The sequence below is a fragment of the Cutaneotrichosporon cavernicola genome, assembly GCF_030864355.1.
Source record: "Cutaneotrichosporon cavernicola HIS019 DNA, chromosome: 5".
NCBI classification, from domain to species: domain Eukaryota; kingdom Fungi; phylum Basidiomycota; class Tremellomycetes; order Trichosporonales; family Trichosporonaceae; genus Cutaneotrichosporon; species Cutaneotrichosporon cavernicola.
Window position 1 is genome coordinate 649,049 of NC_083397.1, and position 26,339 is coordinate 675,387.

At 58.7% G+C, this 26,339-nt stretch overlaps 8 protein-coding genes across 8 annotated transcripts; 2 read left to right on the forward strand and 6 right to left on the reverse strand.

Annotated features, from left to right (window-relative positions):
* Positions 1-478: 478 nt before the first annotated feature.
* On the forward strand, positions 479-3,177 carry CcaverHIS019_0502840 (uncharacterized protein; the record flags this gene model as incomplete). Its single annotated transcript, XM_060601426.1, has 4 exons — positions 479-819; positions 856-1,287; positions 1,322-1,514; positions 1,549-3,177. 4 exons carry the CDS (start codon positions 479-481, stop codon positions 3,175-3,177), a joined length of 2,595 nt encoding a protein of 864 aa, XP_060457921.1.
* A 2,057-nt stretch (positions 3,178-5,234) lies between these two features.
* Positions 5,235-6,102, reverse strand: CcaverHIS019_0502850 (uncharacterized protein; the record flags this gene model as incomplete). Its single annotated transcript, XM_060601427.1, has 2 exons — positions 5,235-5,739; positions 6,071-6,102. 2 exons carry the CDS (start codon positions 6,100-6,102, stop codon positions 5,235-5,237), a joined length of 537 nt encoding a protein of 178 aa, XP_060457922.1.
* A 524-nt stretch (positions 6,103-6,626) lies between these two features.
* On the forward strand, positions 6,627-9,841 carry RIC1 (uncharacterized protein; the record flags this gene model as incomplete). The annotated part of the gene is made up of 3 exons (XM_060601428.1): positions 6,627-6,875; positions 6,913-7,419; positions 7,454-9,841. 3 exons carry the CDS (start codon positions 6,627-6,629, stop codon positions 9,839-9,841), a joined length of 3,144 nt encoding a protein of 1,047 aa, XP_060457923.1.
* A 128-nt stretch (positions 9,842-9,969) lies between these two features.
* Positions 9,970-11,508, reverse strand: CcaverHIS019_0502870 (uncharacterized protein; the record flags this gene model as incomplete). Its single annotated transcript, XM_060601429.1, has 5 exons — positions 9,970-9,986; positions 10,030-10,391; positions 10,424-10,683; positions 10,719-10,980; positions 11,012-11,508. The coding sequence occupies 5 exons, from the start codon at positions 11,506-11,508 to the stop codon at positions 9,970-9,972; spliced, it is 1,398 nt and encodes a 465-aa protein (XP_060457924.1).
* Positions 11,509-11,950: 442 nt separating this feature from the next.
* Positions 11,951-14,845, reverse strand: CcaverHIS019_0502880 (uncharacterized protein; the record flags this gene model as incomplete). Its single annotated transcript, XM_060601430.1, has 4 exons — positions 11,951-12,003; positions 12,045-14,398; positions 14,585-14,615; positions 14,812-14,845. 4 exons carry the CDS (start codon positions 14,843-14,845, stop codon positions 11,951-11,953), a joined length of 2,472 nt encoding a protein of 823 aa, XP_060457925.1.
* A 1,111-nt stretch (positions 14,846-15,956) lies between these two features.
* CcaverHIS019_0502890 (uncharacterized protein) lies at positions 15,957-18,287 on the reverse strand (the record flags this gene model as incomplete). The annotated part of the gene is made up of 1 exon (XM_060601431.1): positions 15,957-18,287. The coding sequence occupies one exon, from the start codon at positions 18,285-18,287 to the stop codon at positions 15,957-15,959; it is 2,331 nt and encodes a 776-aa protein (XP_060457926.1).
* Positions 18,288-20,340: 2,053 nt separating this feature from the next.
* On the reverse strand, positions 20,341-21,878 carry CcaverHIS019_0502900 (uncharacterized protein; the record flags this gene model as incomplete). Its single annotated transcript, XM_060601432.1, has 6 exons — positions 20,341-20,434; positions 20,555-20,845; positions 20,992-21,052; positions 21,095-21,110; positions 21,679-21,716; positions 21,764-21,878. 6 exons carry the CDS (start codon positions 21,876-21,878, stop codon positions 20,341-20,343), a joined length of 615 nt encoding a protein of 204 aa, XP_060457927.1.
* A 561-nt stretch (positions 21,879-22,439) lies between these two features.
* Positions 22,440-26,328, reverse strand: CcaverHIS019_0502910 (uncharacterized protein; the record flags this gene model as incomplete). The annotated part of the gene is made up of 7 exons (XM_060601434.1): positions 22,440-23,271; positions 23,319-23,599; positions 23,632-24,301; positions 24,338-25,227; positions 25,261-25,388; positions 25,946-25,996; positions 26,049-26,328. 7 exons carry the CDS (start codon positions 26,326-26,328, stop codon positions 22,440-22,442), a joined length of 3,132 nt encoding a protein of 1,043 aa, XP_060457928.1.
* Positions 26,329-26,339: the final 11 nt, after the last annotated feature.

Sequence of the window (26,339 nt, forward strand, 5' to 3'; positions counted from 1 at the left end):
AGGTCCCGTCGGTCCCGTGCCGATTCCGCAGCAACTGCTGGCTGCTGGCTGGGACAAGTTGAGTGACCCGTGTGTACAACTGTGCAACTGTACAACTGTACAACTGTCAGCTGAATCTCATTGAGAGCTGTCGCGATGTAGTAGCAACTGCCAAGGTTACACAGACTTTGGGGGGGGGGGGGAGCTTGGGCTCTGGGTTGGATGGCTGTGATCAAGAGGTTGGCAGTGACTCTACTACGTCATTGTGTATTGTAAAGTGGCTAATGGACCCTAATGGACCTAATGATCCTTTTAAGCGGACCCTTTCACAGCAATCCGGAGAAGATAGGATCTCCTTCAGGGCACAGGGCTACGCGTGTCCAACTCACTTAGAGTCTACTTTGGTTGCGGTTTCCCCTTTCAACACCCTCTCTTCTTCATCAACTTGTCAATTGTCCATCCTTTACACCAACACTTTCATCACACCACTCACACCGGAATGACGCTCCGAAACGCGTCAGGCAAGTTTAGCTTGCCGTCCTTTGGGCGTAGCAAGCGCGATATCCAACATGAGTCGATCCCAGCCCAGTCACGGATCTCGTCAAGCACTTACAACTCGGGTCCCGCTCCGACCATGACCAGCGGTGACTCTGAGCCGTCATCACCTCGCGTTCCCGAGTCTATGATGAGCATCAGCACTGGGGGTGGTGGGATGGGCGGAGCGGCCCCCAGCAGTGGCCCGTCTGCTTTCGACGGAATCGGGCGCAAGCTCGGCAAGAGCATCGCGCACACTAGCCTGCTTCCTTCCCTGGGCAACCAGGACCTGCGCCCCTTGCAGGAGTGAGTGGACAAAGTGAACTGACTGACTAACTCTAGCATCATCACTTCAGAAAAGGCAATTATGGGGACGTGCGACCGGCTCGCAACCGAGACCGCCACCGCGGCTACCAAGCTGCCGCTCTACGGCCAGTCCGAGGGACCCGATTTGCAGGATGTGCTGAGCCACTCGTCTACGCTTTTGAACCAGCTGTCGGCTGCATTCCGGGCCTTTGCGAGTCACGAGGCGAGCATGCGCGTGTGCTTCAAGAAGGTCCGCGCACGTGAAGAAGCACTCGACGAGATGCGCCGCCGACGCCGCACGACGGGCGTCAAGGCCGAGGCGGCCGAGCGGAAACTCGCCAAAATGGGTCCCGAGAACAAGCAGTTGCCAGCGCAGACCGACCTGCTCGAGAGACTCCGCCAAGATATGCGTCAGATGGACTCGGACATTGTCCATGAGGAGACCAGGCTCGGTGACTTCAAGCGCCAGTACGTGGAGGTGCAAAACAGTGCTGACTGCCAGGACCGTCAAGGAGGCCATGTCATACAAGTTCGGCGGTTTAGAGGAGCTCGGCGAGAAGATGTGCATCATCGGCGAGTTAGGCAAGCTCCTCCTTGAGGAGATACCGCTCGAGGAGACGCCCCCTGGGTACGACCGTGCGCCGTACAATGCGTACGAGAGGACTGAGAACACGACCAAGGAGGCCATCAAATGCGTAGGTTTTCGGAAGCAGGCGAGGCTAACCATAGCTCGCCACCGTACAGTTCCACGCGGCGTCGGCCGCTCCCAAGCCGCCTGGGCTGCCGATTATGGCGGACTCGGGGTCGCTGCGCGCACCTTCGTTCGGCCGTCAGGACTCTGCGCCACGGCCAACCACGTTACACACCGGCGGGGGCCACGAGGGGTACGGCGGCTACCCAACAGAGCGCAAGGCCAGTGGTGGGCCCCCACAACTCCCGGCAATTGGCGAGACGTCGTACGACGGCCACAGAAGCACGTACAGCGAGTTTGGGGGGCGCCTGGCCTCGAACGTTGACACGCCACCGGGCACTGTTGTCCGGAAGGCTGCTGACTCACCCAACCTCGACGTGCACGACTACGAGTGGCAGCAGCAGATGGAGATGGATGAGCAGAGGGCTCAAGAGCAGGGCGCCAGCGCACCTGCAGACACCATCGTCCGCGACAACTCGCGCGAGCCCGAGACGCAAGACTACGAGTGGCAACAGCAGATGGAGATGGACGCCGAGCGGGCACGTCAGGAGGCCGCAGCACCCGCGGTGTCCCCCGCTGACACCGTTTCGACCCAGACGCAGGTGAGAGGTCCCGACGAGGCAGAGGCCGAGAGCGACCATGGCACCGAGTTGGCACACAATCAACCTCTCGCTGGCTGGCAGCCTCTCAAGGTCGAGTCGTCGGGCGGTACGCGCGGTACGACACTGCACGATGGGCCGAGTTACCAGCTGCGGGACGAACCGGGTTACACTCTGCCGTCGATCGGTCATGAGCCGTTCAGCTCGGACTTCCTTTCGACGGGTGACGAGAACCGCGACGTGCGCCCAGGCTCGAACAACTCGGGTTACTACTCTAGCGAGACGACCATGCCTCCCCCACCGGGCATTCGGCAGTCTGAGGACGGCGAATTCTCGACGCCGCTCTCGTCCCCTCCCCCACCCGCACACCTTTCCTCTCCGCCTCGAACGCGCCTCTCCGAACCGAGCGCGTACGACGGCATCGCGCACCCTGATGAGGACACAAGCGCTGCCCTCGCGTACGCCTCCAGAATGCCTCCTGCGTCCCCGCCATCGCAGTACAACTACTCCGACGAGCCGGCGATGGTGGACATTCCGGGGGATCACAGACGCAGTACCCCGACCCAGCACCCGCTAGCGCAGTACATCCCCTCTGTGCCGCCGCCCGCGCCCTCCGACCTCGACCGGCACAACCACCCCGCCAGTGTCCGAGAGTCTTTCACGAGCCAGTACCCGCGCGACCCGCGTGACTCGTTTGCGCCCAGCTTCATGACGCGCGAGTCTATGCCGCCCGGCTCGTTCGGGGTACGCGACGCGTACGCGCGCACGAGCAACGGTAGCATCGGCGACGTGAACGAGGCGAGCGTCGTCAACATCCCCGCGCAGAGCACGCCGTTCACCGTCCAGGTTCCCGCGACGGCGGCTGGGATGATGAGCGCGGCCGCGTTTAGACGCGCCGCCAAGCCCCGCAACTCGGGGATCGACTTTGACGTGCCGACCTCTCCGGTCCAGCGGCCTCTGCCGGCTCCGCCCACGAGTGCGCCGATGCAGGTGCCTGGTGCGCCGCGTACCCCAAGCCCTCCTCCCTACGACCCCAGCGGTCCCTACGACGCCAGAAGCCCGCAGTAATGGCGTGATTTGTCCAAGAGCGATAACATAGAGCAGCGATGACGACCTGACGACCTAGTAGCCTAATGCTGAACGCCGTGATGTATGCAATGTCGTCTGACGGCTCTCAGAGCGAGGTGTACGGCGGGAACGAGTTCACGAGAATGCGATGTGTCCGGACCCTCTACAGTACCGACTCATCCGACGTTGGATGAGTCAGTGTGTAGATAATGCACAGACGCGAAAACAACAGTCATCGCAAATACGGCGTGCGGCGTGCGTATGCGCGACGTACCCTGAAAGCACAACGCTACCAGACTATAACCGTTGGCAGGCTGCTGGCGCCTTGAGGAAGCGTTTCAATGGCGGAGGATATCGATGTGCACGTCGGGACACTTCCTGAGCCTTACCGAATGTGCCCAATCTACAGCATATTCCTGTGGCCCTGGCTCAGATTACATTCGGACCTCTGAAGATACAGTATGTAGTTGAGGTAACGCGAGGAGGGGTACCCGTACGTTTAACCTTGACGCATATTGCTGGAATTGCTGGGTTGTAGCAGACATGGCGTCCAAGCAACCAGGCACGTTCCAGGCCAACCGGAGCAAACATTGCAGCCGCCGGGGTTCCTTGATCCATGCAACGCCACTCGCGTCACAAGTTGCAATGCTTCGGCCTCTGCACAGCTGGTATGCTATGCCTTTCAGTGACCAGAGTGGCCAAGTGGTGATTTCAAGGGACGCGCAGTGTGGCGGTACTACGGAGACGCACGTCCCCGTTTCACGGACGCTCCACGTCCATCCATTCTACACTACTAACGTTCGGTTTTCCAGTCCCGACGTCGAATTCTGGATCGTTTCTGCCATCCAGAATCAAGGACAAGGTGTTCAGTGGACAGCATTACGGTTACCAAATCTACCGATAGTGTGCTGCAAGTTTGGACCGCTGACGCTCACGTCTCACATGTGTTATCGCCGCTCGGGAATGGCCCTGACTGCCGCGATACGTTTACAGGACATGAACATGAAATGCGATTCTTATGGAGCCCGTTTTGTCTTCTCGCCCACTATCCTATCACGGCCATTCTTCTTCTTCTTCCGAAATACAGCCGACAACTCTGTCAATTTCAACAAAGGCGCAACTGTCAGGTTTACGCTTCCTTGAGGGACAAATCACCTAAAACTATAAGGAACAATTGGGTACGACCACGGCGTCTACAGTGTCCACGTTGACCCGTTGCCTCCTTTCAGACAGACAAGAGAAACGTTCAATGTCACCCGTACACACACGGCTGTGAATCAACTGTTCTACATCACTCCCCCCAACCCCGCCGTCGAGTATAGCGTCTTTGTTACGGGAGATCCGGATGCGTCAAAGGTATTGGGGTTGGTTTCGTACGAGGTGCGCTATTTCACGTGAGCACATTTTTTGGCTTGGCTGATGAATCTAGCCGGTTCAAAGACGACATGAATCTATCAGCCGACCCCAAGGTGCTCTCCCCAAGGAACGTACATGTATCCTTTACCAGGAGGAATATGGGAGCTTTTGCATCTGCTGTCGTGGGCGGAGTTCTCGTTATTATCTTAATTGAGGCGCTGATATTCGTCCTCATCCGCCGTAAACAACAGAAACGCCAGTACGTATTTTTAAGTTTGTTTCGGGAAGAGAACTCGTCAATGCCGTCGGCTCTGTTGATTTCTCAAGGAACAGGGATCCCAGGACAATCGACGGTTTCGCAAACGCAAAACTCCCTCCTATCCCAGATCCAGTCCGGCTGGAATACAGCCCCAGATACTTACAGGGTAGGACATCGTGGTCCATGAGCGAGAAGCGATTACTCAACTTGGATATGCAGCTCAACGAGAAGACGATGGCCATGCCTCCTTCGGCACTTCTGGAGGAGCAGTATTCGGACCCATTCCATACTCAGCCAAGAGGGAGGGAGCGGTAGGTGAGGGGCGGAGAGATCGACCTGACGACGGCCATGTAGGTTGAAATGGGATAACAATCAGCAGCAAACACAGACGAGTACGATCTTTCGTCTCCAGACTCATCTAATACAGAACTACTCTGCTTCTTCATACCCCATTCTTCTCAACACCGCCGGCTTGGAGACACCAGTCGCCCAAGTCCCAGAACCCCTCGACGAGGCGTCGCGACTCCTTGATAGGCGTGTCCTTGATCAGATCCTCGGCAAATACGCATGAGTTGAGGTGTATCTGGGGGTTGGATGCGCGCGCCTCGTCCATCTCGAACAACTCCCTCGTGACCTGCATCGTGTCAAACATCTTCCCAGTGGCCTCGGAGATCACCTCGGGGATCTTCTTGACGGACAGCTTATCGGTGACGCAATCCACAGCCCTGCCCTTCCACTTGTCAAAGTCGGAGAGCGACGGGGACCACAGACCGAGCTGCTCAATTGGCGCTGGCGGGACAATGTTCTTGTCCGGAAGAGGGCACTTGATAACATGGTGTGGTCCTTCTCGGTCGAGTTCTTGAGATTTATCACTGTACGTCTCGTCCTCGCTGTGGGGCACTTCTTGGCCCTTAATACCAAACGACGATAGGCTCGGGTACACCAGGCTTGTTGCCGTTGTTGTGACTTCCCCTCATTTTCGATGCACTCGTCCGTATTAGCCCTTGTACGGTACCACCGCAAGTTAGTTTAGAGCAACACGGCGTCGGCCTCCTTGATGGCTGTGTCGTAGCTCGCGGAGTTCGAGGCCGCCTTGGATCATCTGGACTAACGGACGGACAGGGTGGATAAGGGATCGACCTGAGGTATTCGGTGCTCTACTCAATGAGTTGCGCCTGCTGACATTTTACAATGTCTGGTTGCGCAGGAGTTTGCGTGCGACTAACGCCGCGCGCAGCGAAAGGTCCTGGACCGAATCAAATGGCACCAACCGATTACCATAGCCACGCAGAGCGCATTGGGTCCCGCATGGACAAGGCTCGCGTCAGTATGTATATATGAATACAGGCACACTGGTACACTCACCAGCCCCACTCCGCCTACATCGGCATCACGTTGCATATAATGTACGAGGTCGTAGCGGTTGGCAAGCCACTTCTGTTGGTGCCGTGGCGGACGAGGGCGACGATGACGCGCGCACTTGGGTGGCGCGGATGAAGTCCCACAGGGATGGTTCAGCACTAGGTTTTTGGTAGTTGGTACCATCTTGGGCTTGGACTTGAAACTAGGTAGCTGGCCTTTAGCTTGTACATTCTTACCTCTTATGTATATGTCTTCGAGACATCGCAGCACTGCATCGCTAGGATCGATGTATCGATCCGTCAATGCTGAGCGCAATTGAAGCCGTAAAGTAGATTCCTGGTGGGACATTCCGCGCCGTATCATGGCCATCCAGCCACGCGTCCACGACGCGCTCCCATTCATCCGAACATTGCCGCCAACCGAACCCTATCTCCCATCATCCATCACTCCATCCTCAGCAACTTTGCCAACAATGTACTGGCCGACCACGGCCGCCCGGATCATCGGTGTTCCACCTCCCCTCGATGAGTGTGTCGCCCGCATCCGCCCCTCGCGCCGCGGTAACCTCTTTGCGACGCTCGCAGACGACCGCCTCGGCGTGTGGGAGGTGCGGCCCACCGTCATCCAGGCTGCCGTGGTACGGAGCAGGCAGAGCGTCGACAGATGGGGCGTGAATGCCGACGTGTTCTGGGCGCACGACGCGCGGAGACTCATCGTGCTGGTGCGTAATGCTTCCGCATACTAGCTGCTAACACCAGACCACAACATCACACCTCATCGTGTACTCGCTTTTGCCGACCGGGGTGCCCGCGTATGAGAGTGTTCCAACAACCTCCTTCCCTCCCGGCGGTGGGCCGGGAGAAGGTGGTGAGCTGGCGGGCTGGGAGCTGCGGTGCGACGGCGTAGCGTTCGCAATGGGGCGTGCAACCGCCATCCTCCCACAACAACATTCCCTCGTCATCACATTGCAGCACCCACCTGCGTTCCTCACTGTGCCGTATCCGATCCCAGCGCACCTCCTCACACCACCTGGGTCACACTTCCCGCCTGCGCCACTTGATGGCGACACGGAGGAACAGGTCGAGTGCGAGCTGTGGGACATGGGCCGTGCCGAATGGCTTCTCCAAGGCACACAAGTGCCCATCCCCGTCTCCCTCGGAGCTACACGGACACCAGCCCTCCCTACAGTGTATAGCCTGCTCACAGACGACGGGCGTGCGTACGTCATGTACGCGACCAGCGCTGTTGAGCTGTTCAAGCGTGAAGTGGGTAGCGATAGATGTATTCAACTAACAGCAGCGGCGACAAGCGTCTGGTACGAGCTCTAGCGCAAGCTCCAGCAAGTTCTCTCCACTCCCGCAGCCCAAGTACTCGGGCCAGCTGCTCTATCCGCTCCCAGCGCAAGGCGACGAGGACGTACAAAACGGTCTTCGGAGCCTGGGCTTACTCGAAGACGTCGCACCCGTCGAGGACAAGGCGATCCACATCTCGGTCAACGGCAAGCTAGGCTTCGCAGCGATCGGTATGGCGAGCGGGCTCGTCCACATCCACGTTATCCCTGCATACCCCCAAGCACCCCGCTTCTCCCACACGCTCGATCTGAAGCGCTCTGCGCGCTCGGTAAGTTTCAGCGTGGATCCTGGTGCGGTGACGGCACTCGCGTGGACATCGGACGGCTACGCACTAGCGGTGGGACACGCAAATGGTTGGGCAGTCTGGAGCATGGGCGGGCGATTGGACGGGTACGGCGTGGCGGGCGATGACGATGAGCCATCCGCCGACGCGTTCATGAGCAGCGTTGCGGGGCTGTTCTGGGCGCCGGGAAACAACGACCTGTTCCTCCTCTCGCGCCTTGACCCACAGCGGTTGTACGCTATGCCGTTCGTTAAGAGCGCTACAACAGGCCAACACTCACCCGACAATACGCGCTACGCGTTCCTCCAGATGGACGACCGAGTCATGGTGTACCGCGGAGCCGATCAGCCCGACATGAGCGTCATCAACCCCGAGAGCGACGTGTGGCAGCACATCCACGTGCCGAGCGTGTACATTGCGACTAACTGGCCACTGCGGTACGCGTCCATCTCGTCTGACGGGCGCTTCATCGCCGTCGCGGGCCGGCGCGGACTGACGCACTACTCGGCGGCGAGCGGGAGATGGAAGCTTTTCGGGCATGAACGCGAAGAGCGCGCGTTCACGGTCCGTGGTGGCCTCCTATGGTTTCACCACGTGCTCATCGCCGCCGTCGAGGTGGAGAAGAAGTACCAAATCAGGCTGTACTCGCGCGACCTGGACCTCGGCGAGACTAACGTGCTCCACGCCCAGAGTTTACCGTCGCCTGTGCTCGTCATGACGCTCCTCGAAAACAGCTTACTCGTGTACACGGCCGACAGCATGCTGTACCACTTCTTAATCTTGCCGACACGCGAGAGCATCCGCATCCAGCTATGCGGGAGCATGAGTTTCGCCGGCCTCGTGAGGGTGCCGAGCCGCGTGCGTGCACTCTCCTGGCTCATCCCCGAGGCACAGAAGCGCCTCGGCGACCCGGCAGACGACCTGATCGTCGCGACGATCATCTTTCTGGTCGACGGCCGGCTCGTCCTTCTCCGTCCTCGCAAGGCGGGTAACGACGAGGTACGGTACGACATGCAGGTGCTGGCCGACCGCATCGAGAGCTACTGGACGCACCTGCACGGTGTCGGGACTCTGGAGAACTCGCTCTGGGGCTATGATGGCCGCGACATGCGCGTGTGGCTCGACGCGCTTACGATCGAGGCCACACGCGTCAACCTCGAGGCAGACAGCTACGAGAGCGTACAAGCCAGCATTGCGCTCCGTTTCGACTTTTACCCCCTCTCGATCCTGATGGACAAGGGCATAATCATCGGTGTCGAATACGAGACCTCGACGCGCACCCTCCCCTTCGCCCTCTTCAAGCTCCAGACCAACACGTACCTTTTCCTCCCCCAGTTCCTGCGGTACCATCTCGACGCGAAGCGGTTGAGCGCGGCACTCGCCTTTGCAGCAAACTACCAGGATTTGGTGTACTTTGGGCACTCGCTTGAAAAGCTCCTTCATGCCGTGCTCGAGGACACGGTCGACGAGGTTGGCGTCGACAACTCAAGCGCAGTCAGCGTAGCCAGCAGCCGCAGCGGGCGCACCCTCGCGCTCGTCGCATCCTTCCTTGACCACTTTCCCGAATCACTCGACGTGGTGGTCGGCTGCGCCCGCAAGACGGAATTTGAGCACTGGCCGATCCTTTTCGACGTCGTCGGAAAACCGCGCGATCTGTACGAGCGCTGCTTGCGTGCTGGCGCTCTGCGTACCGCTGCTTCGTACCTGCTTGTCATGCACTACCTGGAGGAGGCCGGCGACACGCCCGAGACCGTCCGTCTCCTCCGCCTCGCGATGGCCGCCAAGGAGGCACAGCTGTGCAAGGAGCTCCTGCGGTTCCTGCACTCGATCGACGACTCTGGCGCGGCCCTCCGCGCCGCCATCGACGAAGTCGGCATTCTCAAGCGCACCAGGACCACGCAAGCCAGCCCCGATCTGGTGCGAGTTGGCCCTATAAACGGGTCCATAGCCCCAGAGATTGGGCTCGACCTCGACATGCGGCGCAGTTCGGGAACGCGCACCCCAACTGCATTTAGTCCTGGGCCGACCGTCTCACTATCTTCTCCCGAATAGCCATAGAGTGATAACTAGACATTGTTGTATTACCATGCGATGATTGTGACATGTGCCGAGGAGGAATGGACATAAATGCAAATCTATAGACATGAGAATGCTGAGAGGGTGTCGCTTGGGATGGGATTCTAGGGGAGCATGACGGCTGATGGTCAGCTACAGTATGCCGGCGTTACAGAAGCACTCACCATCCGACGTGCCAACGCCGCGGTCGACCATGGGCGCAAACACGCGCTTGTACACGAAGCGCTGGTCGTATTCGCGCATGACCTCTGCCGATAAGAGCATTCGGTCCTTGATGAGCTGGGTGAAGCAGGCGGCGAGATGGGACATGACGGCTGCCGCGACGGCGAGGATGAGCGGGGTGAGGAACGGGTGCTGGCTGGTAAGGAAGTACGCGATGAGTGGCGCGCCAGGCGGCATCGCGCAGAAGAAAGCAAGGCAGAACTCGGGCGGGTCCCACACCCGCAGGCTCTGGATGCTGTCGCCACGTGCCATACCGGTGATTGTGGACGGCGGGCGCGCACCGATGGCACCGAGTATCGAGCGGCTGCGGTCAGTGGTGCAAGGAAGAACACTTACTAGGCCCACTTGATCAGCGCCCAGAGACCCGTTCCCACGAGGCGCGCGACCTTCTGCAAAGGCGCCTCGTCGGCGGCGGGCAGGCCCTCGGGGCGACCGTCGGCCGGGCGTACCTTGGGCGCAGGAACAGGAGACGCGTGTGGCGAACGCAGAGGATCCTTGCCCGAGCGCAACTGCATGTCGTATGTGCGGTACCGGGTGAAAAGCCAGGCGGCGTTGGCACCAGCAAGCACAAGCAGGAGGAAGGTGTAGAGAAAGGCCTGGTGTGAGCTGACTTCCCCTTTTCGCAGCTCACCACTCGGGTGCCAGCGACGCCGGATCGCGCCCCAGCTTCGCGCCGCTCCCACCGATTCCCGATGGAATCTACAACCCCACGCTCGCCCTTGAGGACCGCGTCGGGCTTGACAGCGCGCAGCGGCGCAAGCAGGAGCCAATGCACAACGTAAAACGCAAGCGCGAGGGGGTTGGCCCATCTCGCGGGTGGGAGCATCTCCTCCACGCTAGTTGGGACGTGGAAGAGCGCCGTGTCGAGTGCGTTTCCCGGGGATTCAACGATTCTGCCGTCAGATACGTCACGAATTAGCTTACCGCTTCCAAAGGGGCCTGCGGCGAACATAGCGCGGCTTCTTCGGTGTTCCCCCCGGTACCGCCGCGCGGAGGCGTTCCTCGGTCTTGCGCGCGGCCTCGGAAGACGCTGCCATGTTGAACGGGATTGAGGAGGAGCGACTCAGGCCCGCTGGCGGCGTCGCGTACGGCGAATACACGATACGGTGGGGGCGGGGGGCAGGTGTCGGCGTCCCAGTTGGCGAGTAGCCCAGGGTGGAGCGACGCGACGAGTCACGCACTGAGTCGCGCGGTGATTCACGGAAGGACGCCTCGGGAAGTGACTCGCGCTCACGCCGACTGCGCCGCTCTCTGGGCGGTGTCGCAAATGCATTCTGGTCCGAGGAAGGCCGAGATGGACTGGAGCTCGGACTCGCAACCTCGTCTAAAGCCGAGGCTGTGACGGAGCGAGAGAGCTGCGACGGCGCGCGCGAGAATGCTGTCAGTGACTTGCGCTTGCGCGCAAGCGGCGACTGCGACATCGCGATGGGAGAGTGGGAGGTGAGATGTTTTGGTTGTGCACTGTAACTTCGCATCGTTGTTGACGTTGGTCCACCAGGGATACCCGGAATACTTCCGTGGCCACTCGATTGCCGTAATGCTTCCAGAGAGGATTGAACTCATGACTTAGGCCTCGCACATGCCTTTCGTTTGCGAGCGGATCTGTCTACTCTATAACCGATACCAATGCATGGTCCGCGTTGTGAATGCAGACGAGAGGCTAATATGACTATGCTACAGTCGTGACGAGTCAGAGAGCAAGAGAAGAGGTTCAACATGAGGAGGACAGAGAGGGGGAGATCCGGAGAGAGGTGCCCAAAGCGAGCGGGTCGCGGAACGCAACCTTTTTCTGCAATGTCAGCTTGGCTGGAGAGCCGAACCTACTGTTCACACTTGGTGTGAGTTTGCACAAGGCAGTAGCGTCTACTCGTTACCGCCAGCGTTGCTTGGGATCTCCTTGTTGCGGAGTCTACGGTCTGAATGGTCAGTCTTGCTTCAGACAGGTGTCCAAACGTACTCTTGTTCTTGTTCTTGTTGCTCTTCTTCTTGTTCTTCTTCTTCTTCTTCTTGTCACCATCGACGCTCCCCTCGGCGGTGCCAGGAAGAGAGGAGGAACGCGACTCCGAGTCGTCGTTTTCGGTTCTAGACGAGGCAATGTCGGCAAACGAAGGCCCCGAGTCGGGGAGGCTGATGGTGGCGGCGGCCGTCGAGTTTGGCTCTTCAGCAGCGTTGTCGCCCGTGGGAAGAGCTGGGAAGTCCTCCGCAGTCTCAGTCGTGGTGTGGTGAGCGGGCTGGTTGGCAGCCATATCCGCGAAGGAAGCGTGGACATGTTCCTCGGTCTTGGTTTCCTCGACCCTGGGCTCCTCGAGCGCGACCTCCTGGGGCTTGGGTTCCTCGACCGCAACCTCCTCGATCTTGGTCTCCTCGACCGCAACCTCCTCGATCTTGGGCTCCTCGACCGTGACCTCCTGGGGCTTGGTCTCCTCGACCTTAGGCTCCGCGACCTCGGCCTCTTCGGGCTTGGCCTCCTCGGCGTGGACCGCCTCAGGCATGGCCTCCTCCTCGGCGGCGGGGACAGCGATCGCGGCCTCGACAGGCTTCTGAGCCTCCGTGCCCTTGGCCTCCGCCTCCTTGGGCTCGGTGGCCTCGGGCTCAGCCTCATCAGCCGGAACGCTGACGGGAGTGGAAGCAAGCTCGGGGTTGAGCACGGGCTCCTCGAGGGTGTCGACGTCCGTCTCCACGGTCTCGGCAAGGACATCAGCCTTGGTCTCGGCGTCCGTCTCCTCAGCGTCCTTCGCCGCAGAAGTAGCAGGGACGTCCACCTTGGTCTCGGAGGTAGTGTCGTCAACAATTTGCTGGTTGGTAATCTTGGCAGCGATAGAAGCGGGTTCGGCGTCCTCAGTCTTGCTCTCGAGGTCGGTCTCGTCGGGCTTGGCCACCTGTCCGCTGGTCGCAACCTCGGGAACGTGGTCCTCGGTGGAAGAAAGCTCGGGGTTGAGCACGGGCTCCTCGAGGGTGTCCACGTCCGTCACCACAGTGTCCGCAAGATCGTCAGGCTTGGTTTCGGCGTCCTCGGCGGTGTCCTTGGTCTCAGAAATAGCGGAAATGTCCTCCTTGATATCGGTGGTAGTGTGGTCGGCTGGCTGGGGGGTGGCAATATCGGCAACGACGGGAGCGGGCTCCTCGGGCTTGGCGTCCTCGGCCTCAGTTTCAGGTTCGTTATCGACGGGTTTGGTCTTCGGTTCAGGTTCGGCACTAGCCTGGACCTCAGCGACCTCCTCCTCAAGTGCCTTCGCCTCCTTGGTCTCCTCAGCCTCCTCAGCCTTCTCCTCAGCGGCCATAGTGGTCTCGAGGGTGGTCTCGGCGGCGGCGTCCTCCTTGACCTTCTCCTCGTCCTCGATCTTGGCGGTTACCTGTTCGGCCTCCGGCTCGGCGGGCGCCTCGACCTTCTGGACCTCAGAGTCGAGTGTGGCAGTCTCCTTGACCTCCTCGGCCTGCTCCTGCTGGTCGATGTCTGCCTCGTCATGGTCAACGACGGCTTCAGCGGTGGCGGCAGCGTTGTCGCGGGTGATCTGCTCCTCATCAAGCGCGAGCTCGGGCGTGTTGTCATTAACGAGCTCCTGGACGGACTGGACGGGCTCCTGGACGGATTCCCGCATAGACGTGCGCTTGCTGGACTTGCGAACGGGAAGAGGCTCGTCGGGAACAGGAGGCGAGGACGGGACATCAACGTTGGCGGGAACACGTTCGGGATCCTCGAGAAGCCGGGGGCGTCTGACCTTCTTGTTACCAATGAGAGGGACCCTAGACGACGCAGCACGGAGAACCCAGCTGAGGATTTCAACGACGCCAGAGGCGCCGGTGCGAATCACTCCGCGCTCAAGGGGGTTACGTACGAAGAACTTGTGGAGGACGACCATGGTATCGATAAGGTAGGGAGCGACGATGCGGGCAGTGTACATGAGAACGGAGTAGGCGGCGGCAATGAGCTTGTTCTGGGGCGGGTGGGCGACGGTCGAAATGCGAGAAACCTGATACTTTGTGGGCTCGGTGGCATCCGAGCGGACGGGCTGGCTCTCGTCGGGCTGGAGATAGAGCTTGATATCAGCCCACTTGACGGGAACGGAGAAGCGGCGAAGCATGGAGAACGGCCACGGGGCGTTTCCAAGCGAGTAGATGCTCTGCAGCGAGAAAGTGGCCGTCTTGTTGTTCTCGTCCCAGTTCACCGGGCCCGGCGTACACTCGGACGCAAACGCGTGGTGGAGATTGAGGACATCACGGATGTTGTCTGCGCCCTTGACGGAGTTGATTGACGTTGTGAGCTGAGCATCGGCGGCAAAATTTGCCGTAATGGCGTCGTCGAGCGTGTCACTGAGGTCAGCGGATCTTCAAGGATAACATTGAGGAAGGTGACGATGGAGCCGCGGGCGCGCGGAGACGATGCTCAACCAGTCTATTGCGAACGCCACATAGGCGGTACAAGGCGAGACTGGCGCCTTGGCGTCTCATGAGTTGGAGTGTAGCGTCGCCACTGATTCCTGACACTGCAGTACTCACGTTTCGCTCGCAGCAAGGTTCCGAACAAGGTCTAAAGTCAGCGTCTGGATGATGTAGTGGGATATCGGAGAAACTCGTCGGGACTGTGATGGAACAAAATAGTGCTCGCGCGCAACGTAACGAGACGAGAAGGGGAAAGCAAGTAGCCAAGGAGAAGGAATAACAGTATAATGGGAAAGGACGCGCGTATCATGGGAAGGAGGCAAGGTGTCCGAGGACAGACTCACCGTTAACCTGCCCGTCGAGGTTGTTGGCGTCCATGCTGGCGATGGCGAGCGATGGACGTGACGTCAGGTCCGAGGTTGTGTACTGAGAGGCTACTGTGTGTTGAGTGTGGTTGAAGGGGATGCACTAGGCAACAAGTGATGCACAGAGAGTGAAAAGTAAAGAAAAGAGAGAGAAAAAGAAAGAGGTGTGAAGTGTAGAAAGGAAGTGAGAAGAGATGGCCGCAGCCTTATTAGCCTTGAGCGTAAGGGCGATTTTGATCTTTTGATCTGATCGGGTGGTCCAGGCGCAGACTAACCGGACCAATGAATCAAGGGAATGCTAAAGCTCACTGTTAAGCACAGCTAAGCACTGATCCCAACTTGGAGACTTGACTAGGTCACGAAGCGACTCTACCGGCCAGAAACCAAGACTGATGAGATACATGCTTAGTCCAAAGCTTCTCAATGAACAAATCCACTTTCAACTTGTTGGGAGATGAGCCTCGGTTTCTGGGAGAGATCAAAAGCCAGGCACGGGCATGTGTTCAGGGGATCAGCCTCGAGTCTTTGTCCACAATTTGAGTGAGCCCTCGTTTTCAACACGTATCTCACGCAAAGTGGTCATATTATGCGCCTGCGCCCACGCCCAAACCTCAGTACGCTTGAGTGGCAATTCAAGCGGTGGGATCTTTTCCCTCGGCAACACTCCCAGAGTGTACAGCTTGTGTTCTCTCACCGAACCGCCGACACCAAGTGATCGCGTCGTTGCGTCATCCCTGTCTCAGCCAGGCCGCTTTGAGCCCTAGCCGCCTCGAGCCCAGCCGCCCAAACCTCGCCACGCGAGCCTCGGGAGTTTCATCGACGCGCCTTACTTCTTGCTTGGAGAAATCAGCATGCTTCTTGCGTCAAGTCAAGGCACACCTGTGACTTACGTCAAAGCCGTAATGGTATCTTGTTCACCACTTTGCTCAGGTTGACGCTCGCCTTTAGCACAAACAACGTTGTAAACACCTGTCCGCTTGGTAAAGAAATGAATACATGACATTGAAGGATGGATATGTGCAGATGATATTGTCGAGTGACAGAAATGTGAAGCCTATGAGGAAAAGTGTCCAGAATTGTCCACGGCCCCTCCATCGAGAGCGAGAGTCTATGCTGTGAATGGCTTAAAGGGCAAGGCCCAGGGGCAGGCGGCCGTGGTACGGCGTGTTGCCGACCCACCAGTGCGTGCCGTTGGAGTTGACAGCCTGGCGCTTCTGGTGGTAGGGGAGGCGCTTGGCGATCTCGTGAACAATGTCCGAGTCGTCGTCGGCGCCGAGACCCGTGGAGGGGTTCATACCGAGGCTGGAGCGGCGGACGTAGTCGATCTCGTTCGGGTCCTTGCCGGCGCACAAACCGTCCCACTGCGGAGGGTAGTTGTCTTTGCGGATGTCGTCGGGGCGAACAACGAGCACGCCGAGCTTGCCCACGCCGACGTGCCATCCGATATGGCAGTGGATGGGCCAGACGCCGGGGTCGTCGGTGATGACGCGAAGGACAGCGTACGAGGAGCCAGGGATGGAGAGCGTGTCACGACGCAGCGGGTTAGCCGTGTTGAGTGGAATGTTCTGAAGATCCGCGGCAGAGATCGCGCCCTTGCCACGCGCCAGGATGTGGAACGGACGTCCGTGCAAGTGGAATGGGTGGGCAATTGGGTCCGTGTCGTGTTGGTTCAAGATCAGGTCGTACGCGCCGGCCGCTGGCCACGTGTGCGAGGCAACATGCAGAGGGTTGAGCTGGGCACCGTTCTTGATCTGCTTGAGGAGCGGGTTGTTGATGTAGTTGACGTAGGTGACATCGTTCATGCCAAAGCCGATAAACGAGGCCCCAGTGTAGTCGATGAAGATGCCGAACGCCGAGTTGAAAACGGACACGCCGTTCGCGCTCGGCGATGGCTCGATGATGGACGGTTCGTAAGTCCGGTACTCGTCCATATCGTGGCAGAGTTCGTCCCTCGAGCTCTTGAGGTCACCCCAGGGGCTGTCGACGGCCGGCCGGGTTCCGAACCAATTCCAGCCAAACAACCCGGTGTACTGGAGGATGGCCTTTGTCTCACGGACCTCCTCGGTAATGAAGCACTTCTGAGCCATGCGAGCGCGCATATAGAACTGCGAGCCGGAACGGCCCTGGTTGAGGCGGATGATGACGGAAACGCGCTGCCCAGGCCAGAGCATGACCTCGCTCTGGGTCACGGGCTTGACGGGAGTATCGTCGATCTCGATGACCGTCAGCATATGGTTATCGATCGAGTAGCGAATGAGAGCTTCGGAGCCGTGGTTAATGAGTCGGAGGCGCAGCCTGTCGTTCTGACCACCCTTGATAATCGGCATCCTGGTCTGTGTGCACGGCACACCCTTCTGTGCCTTGGCGCAGTCGGTCTGGCCGACACCGTTGATGAGCAGGGCATCGGGCGGGCCCATGAAAGGCGTCCCACGGTACGTCTCGGACATGTTGTGTAGCGCTTTAAGGATGACCATCGACTGGTTGTCGTTCCAGTCCGAGAGGTAGACGATACGGTCGCTGTCGTAGTCACGGAGCTGCTGCATGGGCATGTTGCGCTTGTGGATGATGAGAGCGCCGCTGAGGCCGTCGCCCATGGTGTTTCCGTAGTGCGAGTGGTACCAGTAAGTGCCAGCTTCAACCTCGACCTTGAATTTGTACGTAAAGGTCTGTCCGGGCGAGATGGGACACTGGTGGATGCCTGGGACGCCGTCGGCGTAGCCGGTGCCCTTCTGGCGCATGCCATGCCAGTGGAGTGCCTGGGGAATGTCGAGATTGTTGGTGACGGTGATCTCGAGCGTGTCGCCCTGGTTGGCCTCGATCTTGGGGGCAGGGTATTGTCCGTTGATAACGAACATCATGCGAAGGAAGCCATCTGGCGCACCCTTAGCCTTGTCGATGACCAAGTTGTACCTCCTCGTGGTGGGGAATGGTGAGATGAAGGTGCCACCATCCACCGTGAAAATAGAGTCCGGGGTGTTGTATGAGCGGGCGGGAAGCGGGGGCTGGGGGTAGACGTAAGTGTAGGGGTCGAATGCAGCCTGGGTGATAGTCGAGTTGAGACCAGCAGAACCGGGGGCCGAGGTAATGTTGAGGTCGATACCGACACCCTGCGAGGTGGAGGGAGCGGGGGCAGGGGTGATAGAGGCCGGAGAGGATGACTGACCTAGGCCAGCGCCAGAAGAAAGGATTGCGGTAGCATTGCCCCCCGAGGAGCTGGAGGGAGCGACATTGGGGGGTGGAACAGCGGATGGGGCGGGGGCCTTGGGCCCGTCGCAGTCTCCTAATATACTGAGCCCAAAGAGACAGATACCCAGGAGACGCTTCTTGGGCGCCACGATGTGCCCGACGGCTGGTTCAGCGTGGCGGGCCGCCAATCCACCCGGCGAGGGCATAGCGGCAGCATGCGCTAGTGCAGCGACGAATGCAAGAAGCTGAAGCTGGACGAGGAAGCGCATGGCTGGTGGTTAGCCTGGGGCCTGGGGTTCTTTTCTATATGTTCAGGGAGAGTGGTTGTAAAAAGAGGGAGGGGAGGGGAGGGAAGGGCAGGGCAGGGAACGGTAAAGAGTGGCACAGCAGTGAAGAAAAGAAGAGAATGAGAGAGGTGGTGAATGAAAGGGAGCTGGGGAGAATGATTTACATGCTCTACACGTTCTGTCCAAGTATTTATGCAAGTATACGTTGGAAGCGCGTGCTGGAGATGTTGACCAGAATAGAATCAGAATGGTAGTACTGTAGCCAAGTAGCGCCCGTCTTTCACCCAATCACCCCGGTCATCTGTCGAACATGATCTACACCACTTTCCGACCCACAGACTCACTGATCGAGCGCGCCAAGGGAAGGTATCAACAAAGGGCGCGAGTCAAGTTGAAAGAGGTGGGTCCGTGCTGAATGACTCTGTATACTCTTGTCAAAGGCGGTCCAAGGGCGTTGAGGCAATGTTGAGGATGAACCGAGAAGTGGTCGTGAGCCACCTGAAGGAGAGCAAGGGGCGGGGCGAGGAAATGAAACGACAAGAGAGGTGAAAGGTGAATGAGTGGAGAGGGGTAAGGAACGTGGGCTTTGGGAAAGAGGAAGAGGGAGCTGGAATTGTATGGGAGAGAGAGAGTAGTTAAGAGAATCAGAAGGGATATCTTGAATGGAAGACGTTACGGAATCCACATACATGTGCTTTGTTTGGGTTGACATGTCGTCCGACATTCATTGTCAACGCAACGGTCACACTGGTAAACCTGATTCTGTTCTTGTTTGCTGTTTATTAACGAATACCTAGGCGGGAGCGGGAAACGACGAGGTGCCGTTGCTTGGGTATTTGCGGGAAGGCGGTTGCAGCAATCAAGATCAAGGTCAGTCTTCCCTGATTCCGGCGGAGGTAGTTGATAGTGTACGGTCAAGACAAGGCAGGCAAAGAGTAACGAGTAAAGAGTGAGAGAGTACTCAATCAAGGTGAATCCCAAGTGAGTAGCATCGGACGCGTCCCGCAAAGGTTTCTTGGCGCGGCAACAGAGTAAATACCCTGCTTTGTACTGTGATTCGCGTGACGAATGCTGGAAAGGTTCGACCCGTGCCTGCCCGTTTACGAGAAGCGGGAAGGAGATCTTAGGGGAGAGAGGGTTGAAAAGTAAGTAAAAGGAGACAAAGGAGAGCAAGAGGGAGGAGGAGGGGGGAAAGAAGAGCTGTTGGATGACAGGGGTTCGGGAGGCGGGAATGACATTAAATAGAAAGTGGGAGTCATGCAAAGCAATACTAATACGATCTCATTAGTATATAGCCTTATAGTCTTGTAATAAAAGGACGCGTTCTGTCACGTCACGCGAGTCTCGCCTTTCAAGGCAAGGCACGGGACACACGGGAGGGAGACGACATATAGCGTCATTACTCTACTCTAGTCTCAATCATGGATCATCCATCAACATAGACACAGACACATTATACATTCATCCCAGTGACCCAGTGACCCATATGGTCAGAGTGTTTACTGAATGACCCCTCATACGGAATACCCACATACCCTCATACCCTCATACCCTCATTCCCTCAACCGGGAGCGGATCAACCAAACTAACAACAGATCCGTAATCGGCAAATCTGAAACCGAAACCGACATACTGGAAAAGCCACATGTCAATCTTGTCCACCAGTACAGCCCGTACACAGCCCTGTTGGAGGCTGAAAATAGCCCATTCTCACAAGCATTCCTACCCCTGGCACTATTTCCACATGTCAACATGTCAGGCAATCCCCGAGCTTCGACAAACTCAACAAACACCCAAGCTTCCTATTCTTGGGCATTGTGATGGTACCCACTCTCATATTACCATATCAATATCGCGCCTGGCCGTTGCAACACTACTACTTGCAACTGGCCTACTGCCTGCCGTCCCTATGGCCTTCTCCAGCCATCAACATCAAACGGCCATCATGTGAAATTGCCCGACAAACGCCCAAAATTCACATTCACACACCGTCGTTTCTCCATCTGGTTGTTAGGGCATCTCCACCACCAAACACTTACTTAAGGAAACTCTCGTAAAAGCGGAGCATGGCCTGCGGACACCGCTTGTACACGACTTCCGTACTTTGCGCAAAGCGCTCGCCGCTCTTCCTGAAAACGTCAGCGTCATGCCACTTTGACGCCAAGTGAAAGGGCTTGAACCGCGGTGCGAGTGGGGCCCAGCGTTTCCTGGCAACGGCAAAGTACGTGTGTCCAACTGGAATCACTCACATTGTAAGGTACACGGCAAGCTGGCTGTTGGAACCCCGCTCCATCGAGTCGACTTGTTTGACCAGGGGCTCCCAATCGGGGATCTCCATAAACTTGTCCGCCAGGTCAATGTGGGTATCAGAAAACGTGAGCTCATCGTCATCAACAGCCGCCTTGGCTTGGGAAGCCTTGGACTGACGACCGCGCTTAGCTGGTGGCTTGGATGGGGTTCCTGAGGAAGGTCGTCCTCTCTTCGGAGCCTGCTTCGGCTGCGTGGCAATGTACGCGTCGATCATATCCTGCGCATGCTCACTGTAGGTGGACAGCGGATCACGCGTGGGCCACGCAGTCGCCCAGGAGATTGTTTCATTCCATTGCAAGGCCGAGAGGGGAGTGCACAACAATAGGTTAGAGCTGCGTCAGCGGTTTGTCCATGGTACGAACCAAAACAAACGTACAGGTTGGCCTCTGGCTCCCACGTGTTGTGCTCAGAGCCGTATCCCTTCCATGACACCAGGTCTGATATCAGTTCGCGATGTTAACCCTTTGCCAGGAACCTACACTTCCACTTTCCTCTCTGTGACGGTTAGCACAATGTTTGCCGAGTATAGAAAGGGGACATTCTCATTCAAGCTCGACTCCTGGACTCCTTAACCCCGGCAGAGACGCTGCTTACTGCCCTTTGACTGGAAAGTGAGCCTTCCATTGGCCTCCGCTGACGGACATCCATAATCTCCATGCGTCTTGGTGGCAGGTCGTTCCCCTCGCCACATCCTTTTCTGTTTCATCCTTTTCTGTTCCCCGCACAGGAACCCTCATCGCCGGGGCCATCTGCTGTCCTCGACAGTGTCACCCCTTTTTCTCACCACCTTCCCTCCTCTCATCGCATTCGCTCTCCACGCCTCCTCTCCGCATTTCGACAACCCGCAAGGGTCCGACCCAGACCTAGATCCCCTCCCCGGCGCAGATCAGCCACGACCAGGCCTGATAAAGCCACGGAGGGACGTCAGCAGCAGGATAGTGCGATAGACTCGTCCTTGGCAGCCGCGACAAACAACCGTTTCCCCTCTCGATTTCCCACTCTTACTTCCTGGGCCCACCTCGCCAGCACATAAATCCCGATAACGTTTCCGCTAGTGACTCACTTCCGTCTTGTGGCCCACGATAGCCTCCACCTCATACTCTGTCATCAGTGGCTGATTCCATCCACAGCAGCAGGTAGCGACTCACCTTCCTCCTCTGGCTCGGACCTGTTGGCCGCAATCACGTCCGCCTCGATCGGGCCGGCATCCTCGGCGATCACGTCGCGCTCAATCTCGCCTGCCTCGGGATAGTCGTCGGCCATAATGTAGAAGGTGTGCCCCAGAGGAGGGGACTTCAGAACAGGCGGAAATGGGGATGAGGTGCTGGATGAATGAAGGGCACGGGGGGGGGGGGAAGTTGAGGAAGGTGTGGTGGTTTAAGGCTTGGGAGAAAATGGAGCGTTGAGGTCCTATGAGCTCGTGAGAAGTAGCTAGACCCGGTGCGTTTTGTGTGTCGACTCGCCGGCGTGAGTATTTGAGGTGGATTGAAGTGGGGTTGAGTGCTAATGAAGGAGTGAGTGCAAGCGTGTGAAGTTGAATGGGACGCGTGCGGTGGGTGTTGACTGTACGTCATGTTGGGGTTACAATTTGCTTCCGTTCATTGCTTCGGGGGACAACCGCGAAAACCGGTACGTTTGTCACGAACTTTCCTCGATCCCATAGTCACGACTTTGCACAGTCTGATTATAAACCCACTCCCAAGGCGAACACCGGCCGGGACCATCCGCGAGATCTCAGAGCTCTGGAATAGATATTCATTACATGTAGCTCTCTGCTTAGATATCTGTCGACACTACTGCTCTACTGTGACACTAATCGCCGGACTACCACCTCCTGCGCCCTCTTCCCCTTCCGCGCTGCGGGCCACCGCGTGACCCACCAGGCGGACCCATGTACGGGGGGCTCCTCATTCCAGTAACAGGCGAGTATCCACCCGGTGGCAGAGGAGATACGTGCCCAACCTGAGCCTGGGGTAGAGGAGGAGGGTAATATCCCTGTGGCGCATCGTACCGGCCTGACTGTGGAGGACCATATGAGCCAGTCGGAGTTGGGCCGTAACGGTAGTCGGGCCGGTAGCCGGAGCGATACTCGGGGTGGCGGTCGGAGTGGCTTTCAGGATGGCGGTCGGGGCGATAGCCGGTCGCACGGTTCGCGGCATAGTCAGGGCGGTAATCGGCGCGGTGACCGGTTCGGGGATCAACGTTGTAGTCTGGCCTGTATGAGGAGTAGTCGGGTCGCGGAGGGGCCGGGCCAGGACCATGGCCTGGCGGGAAGGGAGGCATTGGCATGCCGGGCGCGGGTGGGCGGGGAGCGCTCGCAGCAGCAATGGCGACAGGGTTCAAGCTCGACATGAGGGCTTGGAGCTGTGCGTTCTGGAATGCTGGAGCAGCGGGCGGTGGCGGATTCGAAGGTTGAGGTTGTGGCGGAAGGGGACGCGCTAAACTTTGAAGGGCTGGCGTTGGATCGGCTGGCGAGCGCCCGGGCGAGATGCGCTGCTTCACGAACACGCCCAGCAGGACTGTTTCGCCGCGTGCGTCTTTGGGAAGTGCGAAAGCGTCGAGCGTGTCGAATAGATCGGGGGTGCGGTCAGCTGCCCGAAGAGGGACAAGGTACAGTTCCCGGGCTTCCGTATTGGGGTGGAAGACGGCGTGGCGGCTGATGTCAGTTTCAGGAACTGGAGTCTTCAGAAAAACGTCACTCACTCGCGCTGGAGGTGGAAGTCGAGGATCGCGTTCCAGGTCTTCCGCTCATCAGGTGTTGCCTTGGGGTCGAGCGTGAGGGCCACCGTCACAAGCTCTTTAGTGCCATCTAGCCGCCGGTCGGAGAGGTACTGCAGGCTAGTGATACTGGGCACCCGACCGGCAATAGCAATAGCAGGTTGGGGAAGGAGCGCGCGGAACACGTCAGCCGGAAGTACGCGGCCTGCTGCCTGTCGCATCACCACTGGCGGTGTAAAGGAGGATTCTTCAGCGGGATTGGATATCTCCAGTCAGCTCAGTTTGGGGTTGGACTTACGCCACCGGTCCAGACGACAGGGCGCGAGAGGAAGGCGGCCATCGGATCCACCTCGAGCTTGTCCAGACCATCGTTGTAGTTCACCTCGCCGGTCGCGAGGTCAGATAAGTCAATAGCGTCCTGGTCCTGCTCCATGTCGTATTCTTCTGTCATCTTGGAGGACGTGCCCCACGCCGACGCGAACTCGATGCTCGGGCGGGCCACCACAGGGGAGCCGGCATTGGAGATAGACGTACGGCGCATAACCGGTGAGAGAGGAGAGGAGATGGAAGACCGGCGGCGAGCAAAGGGCGAGCGCGGCGACCCGGTCGCCAACTTGGATGGCTCAGGCGTGGCTGTGCCACGTGCTCGCCGCTCCTCCACTGGCGACTTGGGGACGAAGTCATCCTCCTCCCTCGGTTCTTTCGGGGAGTCGGGTGGCGTCTCCCGCTCGATCTCCTCCAGACCGTCCCGCCCAATCCGGACTGAGATGAACTCTGGCTCGACACGCACAGCCTGCCGCAGGCTCTCCGCGCGCTGAGCTTCAAGTTCGGTCAGCTGCTCGTCGGTCGCGAGGTCCTCGGCGCTCATGAGTGCCACCTTGCCAGGGACTGTGGACCCATCCACTATCGCAACCTTGACTGAGGCCCGCGTCTTCGGCAGGGACGAGCTGAGCAGCGTGAATTGTGCCCTGTGGTCAGCATACCGCAAAAGCGAGGCGACTCACTTATACCGGTTTCCGGCGACCTCCTTGGGCCCCTCCTTGAAGTGTGCAAACAGCGCCGCCTCCACTTCTCTTCCCCAAGCCTCGGCACCAGTGGCGTCGAGTTTGTCCCCAAAGAGCCCAGTAGCGATCTTGGAAAATTGCCCGAGGACGTACGCTCGCGCTGCCGGGAGCGCACCCTTCGACTTGCTGGGCGCGGAGCGCTTCGCCGTTGTGGTTGGCTTCGCTGCTGTGGTTGGCTTCGCTGTTGTGGTTGGCTTCGCTAAGCCCGAGCCACGGCGCGTGTCGATCGACAGGCGCGTCCGTGCCGGTTGTCGGACCTCAGGGCTGGGATCTTTCTCCTTGAGCTTCTCCTGCTCCTTCTCCTCCTTCTCCTTGATCGGGGTCTCAGCCTCCTCATCGGCCTCCTCCTTGGTACCCTCCTCACCGTCCTCCTTAGCCGCCTCCTTCGTCTCCTCCTTTGTCTCATCCTGGGCCGGGTCCTTACCCTCCTTCTTGTCCTCCTTCTTGTCCTCCGCCTCGACCTTCTCCCCGACCTCCTCCTCAGTCGCTTTGACCGGCGACTTGGTGCGCGCTCGCTTGGCAGGAGATTTTGTGCGGCCCCGCAGGGCTCGCTTGGCGGGCGACTTGGTAGGTGGCGGCGACGGACTTTCCTCGTGGTCTACCTCCATGTCCTCATCATCGTCCGCCTTGTGGCCTTCGTCCTTGTACTCATCCGCATCACCCTTCTCCAGCTCGTCGCAGGCGCCGGGTGTTGAGACACTCTCGGATGAGGTCGCGTCGTCGTTATCCTCATCATTTTCCTCGTCGGCCTCAGGCTCGGGTTCCGGCTCAGGTTCCGGCTCGGGTTCTGGCTCGGGCTCCTCGACCCTGGCCTTCTTGGCGCGCGTGGTCTGCTGTAAGCCGAGCGTAGCTTCCCTACTCACTGTTCGTCGCGGGCCGTTGCGCTTCAGTGGAGCCTTCCGGCCCTTGGGTTTCGATTCCGACTCATCAAACTCAACCTCGACGTCGGATGGTGGGGCAGGAGATGGGAAGCTCGAGATGTTGTGGATGTCTGGTGTTAGGCAGCACGAATGGGTGCGAAGCAAGGAGAGGGAGGGGGAGGTAGGAGGAATACAGGAAGAGAGGCTGGGACGGAGACACGACGGGGTGCGTTGGGGCGGCTGCCTAGTCCACAACAATCATGACGGGGCATGTACCATATGTGGAGGTGACTCTAGTCTCACGGGCAGTCTCAAGTCACACATGCCCACATCCACAACTATCCACACGAATACCGCGCTAACTTGACCATCGGGCACTCCTCAATGGTGGCGTACAGCTCCAGCTGTGTCTCTCGTGCCGTCCTCTCCGCTGCAACTCGGAGTTCACGCAATCAACGAGCACCAATGAGTTCGCGGCCAAGTTCGCGACCCAAACGACCAGACGAGACCGCGATGACAGCGCATTGATACTACAAATGCGGGTACATAGGCTGGTGGCGGACGCGGGTTGGGACGAGCCACTTGGAGGCCCCTGCGCCGCCGCACGGTGGCGAACTGGGTCGTGTAGTGCTTCGTCGCCAGCTAGTGATGAAGATACAAGGTAGTGAGGGACACGAGTAGCACTTACAAGTCGTCTTGGTCCCGGTGCGCTCCGCGCAGTCGGCGCAGACCCAGTTGTCTGTGGTCAACTCAACTGATTCGAAAACAGCTCGGAATGGCAGGCGACTCACGGATCTTCTCTGCTTCGTTGTCGTTCAGCTGCACACATCCAAAGTGGTACCAGTTGTTGCACTCGTTGCACTCGATCATAGGTCCTGTTCGATGCTCCTTGCACACGCAGTACTTTGATTTCTTAGGCTTGGGGGCCACCTTCTCCCGCGGCGCCTTGGAACGAGTTGCTCTCGCGGGACCTTGGGCAGCGATGAGCGCTTCGGTGCCTTCACTCTCGAGAGCGCGAGTAGACTTCGTGCGCACACGAGTTGACGCACGGGTCGGCGCGTGGTCCGTCATGGTCAGCAAGT